Source organism: Gymnoscopelus microlampas (assembly GCF_963454915.1).
Source record: "Gymnoscopelus microlampas genome assembly, chromosome: 21".
In the NCBI taxonomy this organism is placed as follows: domain Eukaryota; kingdom Metazoa; phylum Chordata; class Actinopteri; order Myctophiformes; family Myctophidae; genus Gymnoscopelus; species Gymnoscopelus microlampas.
The window spans coordinates 40,585,908-40,595,041 of record NC_139958.1 but is presented as its reverse complement, the minus strand read 5'-3'; the positions used below and the strand labels follow the sequence as shown (position 1 = coordinate 40,595,041).

General features: G+C 40.0%; 1 protein-coding gene across 1 annotated transcript; it reads left to right on the top strand.

Annotated features, from left to right (window-relative positions):
- On the top strand, positions 1–7,267 carry LOC311037998 (uncharacterized protein; the record flags this gene model as incomplete). The annotated part of the gene is made up of 6 exons (XM_084047294.1): positions 1–202; positions 418–519; positions 5,400–5,630; positions 5,738–5,874; positions 6,157–6,269; positions 6,530–7,267. 6 exons carry the CDS (start codon positions 1–3, stop codon positions 6,657–6,659), a joined length of 915 nt encoding a protein of 304 aa, XP_083903420.1. The 3' UTR covers positions 6,660–7,267.
- Positions 7,268–9,134: the final 1,867 nt, after the last annotated feature.

The following is a 9,134-nucleotide window of genomic DNA, read 5'->3' as shown; positions in this document are numbered from 1 at the left end:
ATGTGTGAGGACGTGTATGTCAACACCGGGAGAGAGATGGAGATGGAGGAGAGAGGAGAGAGAGAAGACAGAGAAGAGATAATAGAAGATATCTATCTCACTCCAGACGACCAAGACCCCATCTATGTGACTGCAGACGACCTTGACCCTGAGACACAGCAGGATGCTGGACAGGACAACACAGCAGAAGAGCAGCATGGAGGTAAAAACTAAATAGTATACAAAGGTTAACTAACATATTTATGGGTGTTACACCAGGACAGTGTAGTGGTGTCTGGAGAGTTTTGCCACAAAAGTATACCATCACAACAAGTTAAAAAGTGTTACTTATTTTAGATGTCTTAATTTGGGACAAATCTCTCAATCCTAAAGTGAGTGTGATGATGAGTCTTAATGTTGGTGTCGTATGTTTTTCAGGCTCTGGAGATTCAAAGCAGAATCGCTACATAGCTGTTGCAGTGTGTGTGGGGCTGCTGTGTCTTCTCCTATTGGCTGGCATCATTATTCTGGTCATACTCTGTGAGTAGCATTCTGTAAACACTATCTTTACCTTTGATGGATGTTGATTGAAATACTTTGGGCTCTATTGTGAGGCAGGTGGATTGGTGTGAGGTTTGTAGTGGACAGGCATATTTAAAATGTCTGTAGGCAAAGTAACTTGTTTTTGCCTGCATGTGTGGTGTGTCAGGGACTCATCGTGCACAACCTTTTCCCTGTCTGAGTCCAGTATTCTCAGAGCATACTCAGAGACTACAGCCCAAATTAAAGACAACATTTCTCATGGACATGTATGCACAAAATAAATAACTGCTGTATGGACCTCCTAGACCAATGTGGTCAATGTGGTGGCCCGTGAGCCAAATACAGCTTATCTGTACACAATATGAATCTTTATCTGATCCCAGGCCATTCTCTCGCTTGGTGTCTGCCTCTACTGCTGCAGTAGCATGCAGCTTTGTTGTAGGTAGCCTATAGAAAATAATAGACAGCAGTTATTGTAACTTCACTCCCCCAATCTCCCAAATGTGCATTTGTTAACCCCTCTATCCAAGAGTGAGTAAAGGTTGGTCTCAGAGCTACGCAGTTCATTTCTCCTCAGTCTGTGTCTGACAAAATGATGGTAACTATTGCTATGCATCCCATGTCTATAATGCATTCTATGCATACTTAAAAATATATTATATTCTGTTTTTAACTCCTAAATACTTATTACGGGGCCAGAGCTCAGCTCTGGACCTGTTTTGTTATTGGCAGTATTCTGTCACTTCTTCTTTTTCTTCTGCCACTTTTCGCAGTTCTGGCTGAACCGTGCTGTCGCTTTTTACGAAACTCGGCCATATGGTAGATGGTCATGAAAAACGATCAAAAAATAATTCTCACAATCTTTCGTCCAAAGGTGGCGCTATAGCACTCAATTGAAAATGCCAACTTTGAACAGGTACAACTCATGCCCTGTTTGACCTACAGCCATGAAACTTGGATACACATATGCGTCTCCTCATGCTGAACAACTTTCACACTCTGACTTTTGACCTCTGACCTTTAGATATCCCACCATTTTGAATTATATGAAAAACAGTCATTGGCTCCTAACTTCTGCATTTTTTCACTTATGGAAATTCCGCCGCCTAGAAGTTGTCGGCAGAGGTCCAAAGTTCAAGTGTTAAACGTTTCGTGCAGATTGCTCCAAAATCCTAGGATTCCATAGATTTTAACTATTGCAGTTTTATGAAAATTATTCATCTGCGCCTAAAACATACATGCAGACTCACATTTCTTTGAAACTTTGCAGAAATGTACAGGGTCATTCCAAATATCACTGAAACCAATCTTACTCCAATTGGCCAAAGGGGGGCGCTATAGCAATGTTTTGAAAATGCAGACTTTAAACAGGCATAAGTCATGCCTCGTTTGGCCGAAAGTCGTGAAACTTGCTTACACATGTGCCTTGACTCATGAGGAACACACGTATCGATTTGACCATTAAGCTCCGCCCTTAGATTTTCCGCAATTTTGAGCAGTTTGAAAAATACTTGTTTTTGCCAGTTCTGGCTTAACCGTGCATACGCTTTTTACGAAACTCGGCCATATGGTAGATGCTCATGAAAAACTACCAAGAAATAATTCTCACACTCATTCGTCAAAGGGTGGCGCTATAGCACTCAATTGAAAGTGCCAACTTTGAACAGGTACAACTCATGCCCTGTTTGACCTACAACCATGAAACTTCGATACACACATGCGTCTCTTCATGCCCGACAACTTTTGTGGTCTGACTTTTGACCTCTGACCTTTAGATCGCCCACCATTTTGAATTACATGAAAAACAGACATTGGCTCCTAACTTCTGCATTTTTTCGCTTATGGAAATTCCGCCGCCTAGAAGTTGTCAGCAGAGGTCCAAAGTTCAAGTGTTAAACGTTTCGTGCAGATTGCTCCAAAATCCCAGGATTCCATAGATTTTAACTATTGCAGTTTTATGAAAATTATTCATCTGCGCCTAACACATACATGCAAGACTCACATTTCTTTGAAACGTTGCAGTAATGTAGAGAGTCATTCCAAATATCACTGAAACCAATCTCACTCCAATTGGCCAAAGGGGGGCGCTATAGCAATTTGTTGAAAATGCAAACTTTAAACAGGCAAAAGTCATGCCTCGTTTGGCCGAAAGTCGTGAAACTTGCTTACACTTGTGCCTTGACTCATGAGGAACACATCTATCGCTTTGACCAGTAAGCTCCGCCCTTAGATTGTCCGCAATTTTGAGCAGTTTGAAAAACACTTAAACCCAGGATTTTTCAGCTATTTGCGTGAAACTGTATCATCTGTGTGATCTCCTTTTTCACAGTTACTTGTCTGTTGGGCCAATGGCGTCTCCCTTAAATGAATGCCTCACAATCTCAAGGTCGCCAGTTCAAGCCTCACTTGATGCAGACTTAATTTAAGTTGAATTGCAAACAACATGACTGTATCAATGAATACATGTGCAAATGGTAAAGATAACCTGAAATGCTTATTTGAGAGTACGTTTTTTCAACGTATGACATACTTGATTCTGAAAATAGCTGATCTACAATCTCACAACTTTTCATGGTTTGTGAGCTTGTAGATCGGCTACTTTCACTAGTTTTGGTTCTGAGGAGATGTACAATTTCTTCATTGGTAAATGGTTTGTGAACGAGTGATCTTAGTGTTAGTGAAACAGGGGCTTGGTTCATGAAAGAAGGCAAGAGTTTATGATCTTCAACAGACAATATCAGCCTGGACAAAGCTATAGCACTATAGGTAGTGTTGCAGCCTATTAGTCTGAAGGTTGAGAGTTCGAATCCTGTTAATGGCAATAGGTTGAGATGTCCAATCAAACCATTATGTTTCCATCTCTCTCTCTCTCATCAATCTATTGTTTCCATGTCTCTCTCTCTCTCTTCAATCTATTCCGTTTCCATGTCTCTCTCTCTCTCTATTCACTGGCCCCGTATTATCGCTGCTTGCAGCTATATTTATAATTATAATGCTTCATAACAAAGTAATCATGACACATTATAAAGCATTCTGTACAGTGACTTTTAAGTATTCTAATAATTCATGAGAGCTGGACACTTATGTTTTTTGGGCAAGGATCTAGTGATCCTATCATAGTTTTGATACATTATAATGATCTTATAATGTAGCTTATTGTTTCATTCAATCATTACATTCCTGAAGGTGTAGGCAGACACTTTTTGTGTTTATTTTACTTTTAAAGCACCCAATGACTACTTATAGCGACATTAAAATCATGCATTATAAAATCATTATTATGTATTACAATATTGTTATAAAGCATTATGAGTATTTATGAGTTCTTACAACTATGATTATACAGTGTTATGAGCAAATTATAATGCATCAGCTGATAAAGCATTATAGACATGTGATGCATAGCAAGTGTTACCCCCTCCTAACACTGCTGATTCACCCTGCATTATTGATTATGTCCTCAGCCTATCAGAGAGCTTGTTACATTCCAAAATCATATATTTGAGAGAGAGAGAGAGAGAGAGAGAGAGAGAGAGAGAGAGAGAGAGAGAGAGAGAGAGAGAGAGAGATCCAGTACAAATGCCTCAAAAAGTGCAGTACTTGAGTGCATGTACATATTTACTCACCTCTGTAATTTAATTAATGAATCCCAGGATCCATTCTCTTTTAGACTCCTCTTAGGACATGATTATGTCTCCTACAGACTACGGTACTTTACAGGTCACACTTGGACCATTAATATGCAGGAGTAGGCAGCTTTAGCTTTGTAAAAGGTGCGCATGGGCCAGCCAATGTATCACTGCAGTAACGTGACCGGCGGCCGGCGGCTGTGTCTATTGGTGTCGGAGCAGAATTATTTTTTCTGGCAAATCTTGCCCAGGAGTTTGAGCAGCTATACGGGGCACACAGGGTCTTCACTGACCGGGCCATGGCTCCACTGGCCCTCATGACGCTACGCCAGTGATCTGCGCTGCCAAGTGGCGCTACGTGGGCGTGGGCGCTAGATGTCCGTAATTAATAATGCAGGGGGAATCAGCAGTGTTAGGAGAGTAGATTTAGACAGATATAAATAAAGGCAGACAAAATATGAAAAGAAATTATGAAAAAACACATTTTGCCTAAATCAAAGAGATGACTTAGGCAGATAGTGATTTTTCATCTTTTCTGAAAACCTTAACATATGACTTATTTGTGATAATGATGCTAATTGACTTATTTAATCTCACAAGAGAATATTGTACTTTTACTCCGCTGCAATTATTTGAACACTTTAGTTACTAGTTACTTTGCAGATTTGTATTATTAGTTACAAAACATGCATTAACCTCTTCAGCCCTTATATAATACGGCTATTTGAAAATAGTCGATCTACAAGCTCACAACGTGTCACATTGCGACACATTGTGAGCTTGTAGATCAGCTATTTTCAAGTACTTTTACTTTTGGTACTTTAAGTACATATTGATGCCAATACGTTTGCTCTTTTACTCAAGTACATTTTGAAAATCAAACTTGTACTTTACATTTTGGTATTAATACGTAAAAAAGTACTTTCAATCACTAAATCCCTCTCCCCCGGTGATGATAAAACACTCCCTTTTCCATTTGATTGGTCAAGATCGAATCCACCTGCAACACACCCACAATAAATTCAGTCTGATCCTTCCTGCCTCATCATTGGCTGCAGGTGCTCCACCCTAATGTTATACATCACATGTCTGTCACCACGCCCAACCCGCCATGTTGTTGACTGCTCCTCACACCAGTTCACCTGTTTCCCCAAAATAGGGCCATCTGTATCATTGATGTCAAATGACTAACTATCAACACAAAGTTGAATGTAAAACTCATCAGTTTGTTGATTCTCCTTCTTACAGATTGTGCATCGATTAGAGAGAAACACAACCTGCAGTCCAGTTTTGATCAGACCAGACATGACAACATGACCGGACTGAAAGACCAGTGGAATACTAGGTTTGACATGTTACAGACCAGACTTAACAACATGACTGAACTGAAAGACAAGTTGCAGACTAGTTTTGACGAGTTCGAGATCAGATATAACAACATGACTATCGAACAAGATCACCTGAAGAGGATTCATTGTGGTCAGTGAGACGTCACTGTTTTTATTCATTCTTATATCATGTTGTTAATCATTTGTCATTAATCTGAACACGTAAAAACAGTGTCTAACATTATATTTTGTTGTTAGAATCACATGGATTTACATTTGGTGATGGTGTGTGTTATTACTATAACTCTACTGAGAGTAAAACCTGGGAGAAGAGCAGAGCATACTGTAATGCCAAACAATCTGACCTGATGATCATAAACAGCAAAGAAAAACAGGTGACGTGTGTGTGTGTGTGTGTGTGTGTGTGTGTGTGTGTGTGTGTGTGTGTGTGTGTGTGTGTGTGTGTGCGTGCGTGCGTGCGTGCGTACGTGCGTGCGTGCGTGCGTGCGTGCGTGCGTGCGTGCGTGCGTGCGTGCGTGCGTGTTTGTGTCCATTAGTGCAATAACCTATTCCATTTTGTTGAGAGACACACATCTATTTCCCCTCGGGGATGAATAAAGTACCTACCTACTTATTGTACAGATTGTACGTCAGTAACCAGCTGCTTTTCTGTCCAGGACTTGGTTGTCAGAGTCGTTGACAGGGAACAGAGTGTGTGGATGGGATTGACTGACAGAGAGACAGAAGGAGTCTGGAAGTGGGTAGATGGAACGCCACTGACCACACCAACGTAAGACCCTTCCTTCATTCTTCTACTCTTCATTTCATCAACTATACATTCACATGTTTCATCAACATTTTTTTCTAAATGGTATAAACGCTATAAAAAAGACAATTATACTGTATCTGTTGTTTATTTCCTTATCCAGTTAAATAATGTAATAGTACTACCTATAATATGATTTGAAGTCATGATTTAAAAAAAAAAAAACATTCAAAGAAATAAAACATTCTTGTGAAGGTATTGTAATGAATGAAATGTTCCTACAGGTACTGGCGCCATAATGAGCCTAGTAACTCTGGTAATGGAGGAGAAGACTGTCTTGAGTTTTATCATGGAATATGGAACGACGGATCATGTTCTGCAATTAGAACATGGATGTATGAAATAGTTATCTAGTGAGATCCTCATTTTCACAATGTATTAGTTATGTGGTGTGTTGGTACAGCTACATGATGGTGTGCTTACATGTAATAGTTTATGTGTTTGCTTTGGGTTGTCTGACTGGGTAATTCTACCCAACATGCACTGTAGACATTACTTAACCACTTTAACCTTCTATTCTTAGTAAAACAGGCCAGAGTTACAATTCTACTTGGACCACTTCTTTCTGTGCACCAAATCTCTTCACGACGTGATGTGAGCTTGTAGATCTGCAATTTTTTGGCAAATGTTCCCCCCTGAATAGGCATGCTGGGTTTCAAGAGGATAATTTATAATTTTCATTAAAGGGGAGACTATGTAATTTAACAGATAATACATGAATAATAGCCATCTGTTTCATTTTAATACCACAGACAGATAGATCAATAAAGTGTTTTGTATTCTGTGTTGAATTGTGATGGAACTGGGTTGGTCCAAATCAGTTTGTTAAAACAGTGAAAGTTAAAACACACATGAATAAAACAGTACATGAACACACATTACTGACTGCACTGTAAATTACTGTTACATTTCACAATGAATCAAATCAATGTTCTGTTTGTGACACCAGTGAGTTGATACAAACTGTTGCACCTCTATGATAACGAATAAACTATTCTGTTCTGAATAAACTTTAGTCCATATCTAGACAACTATATCAGTTGCCTTTTTAATATAATAGAAATGACTTAAAATGAGAACTTCTGAAAATGCAGCTGTACAGAATTGCACAGTGATGACATCACCAGTGGAGGAAGTTATTAGTTGTATATACTGTAATGATGGTACACTATTTTCTATAAATGTATATTCTAAGGGCCCTATTCTGGGTGAACCTGGAACAAACCGCTAATTACGGAGTGCGGACTAGGCAAGAGGCGTTGCCCCGCAAAATTTGGTATTCTGTGGTACTCCCCCGCCCCGCAAAACACCTGCGCTCCCCGTTACATTATGCATAGGTGTGGTTTGGGCGTTACAATGATAAAACCAATCACCGTGCCAGAAGCCATTGCCTTTAAGAGAAGACTGCGCTAGCCGTCATCCCCGATCCAATATATGCTCTAGCCTATCTCCCCCTCTGCACTGTTGCCTGGTCTGATTATTATAAGCCACATTGGGCTTGTTTTCCTTCTTTTTTATTTTATTTATCCAAATACATTTTTATATTAATTTGTAGCCTATTGTGTTAACAATAAGCGTGTCATATTAGTCAGATCCGGAATAGTATTATGAAACTTAAAGCCATTTAAAATATTTATACTATTGGTACACACCGGCTGCTCCCAAATAATTAATTACATCATGTTGCCACAACGCTCCTAGGCACCCATGGACCTCCAGCTGGTCGACCACAGGGCTGGGCGGTGGTACACTGACATACAGTAGCACATGGGTATAATAAATGGGACAGTTTTAGGAAAGGTCTATATGTACTCACTTTGGCTGTTATTTTTCTATTTCCACCATTCTAATGGATTCCAGGGGTGTGTAAACAGGGGTGTGAAGTTGCTCCATAGTTTCCTCTGAAGTGACGCAGTTAAAGTTAACTTATACATCCATATTGTCCCTGTTATCTTTCATCATCCACCTTTGTTCAGTAATCCCGAACAGAGCTACACTTTAAGTTTACATCAATCATAGCCTCTCAAACCCAGACACATTGCTGCGAACCGCGGTTTGGGTGGGTTCGGGTCAATCAAATATAATTAAGGTTTCGAGAGCCTATCAGGCTTCGAAGCCTTATTACATCTCTACACTTTCATGATCTTCCGCCGGTTTTGCCAGTTCTGGCCTAACCGCGTGGTCACTTTTTACGAAATTCGGCAATATGGTAGAGGGCTATGCCAAACGGCGAAAACCCGAAACTCACAACCATTGGCCAAAGGGTGGCGCTGTAGCACTCAATTGAAATATGCCAACTTTGAACAGGTACAACTCATGCCCTGTTTGACCCACAGCCATGAAACTTCGATGCACACATGCGTCTCCTCATGCCTAACAACTTTCCTCTGACCTTTAGATCTCCCACCATTTCGAATTCTATGAAAAGCAGTAAAAAGCAGTAAAAAAGACTCTCCTTTCGTACAGATTGAGCAATCTGTACGAAACTGTATACACATGAACTTTGGACCAATGCCGGCAGACGTGAGCAAGCGGATTTTCCATAAGTGAAAACTTTAAGCTTTTATAAGCCAATGAAAATTGCAGTTTTATGACAATTATTCATCTGCCCCTAACACATACATGCAGACTCACATTTGTTTGACACTTTGCAATATTGTAGAGGGTCATTCCAAGTATCACTGAAACCAATCTTACTCCAATTGGTCAAAGGGGGGCGCTATAGCAATTTTTTGAAAATGCAAACTTTAAACAGGCAAAAGTCATGCCTCGTTTGGCCGACAGCCGTTAAACCTGCTTACACATGTGCCTTGACTCATGAGGAACACA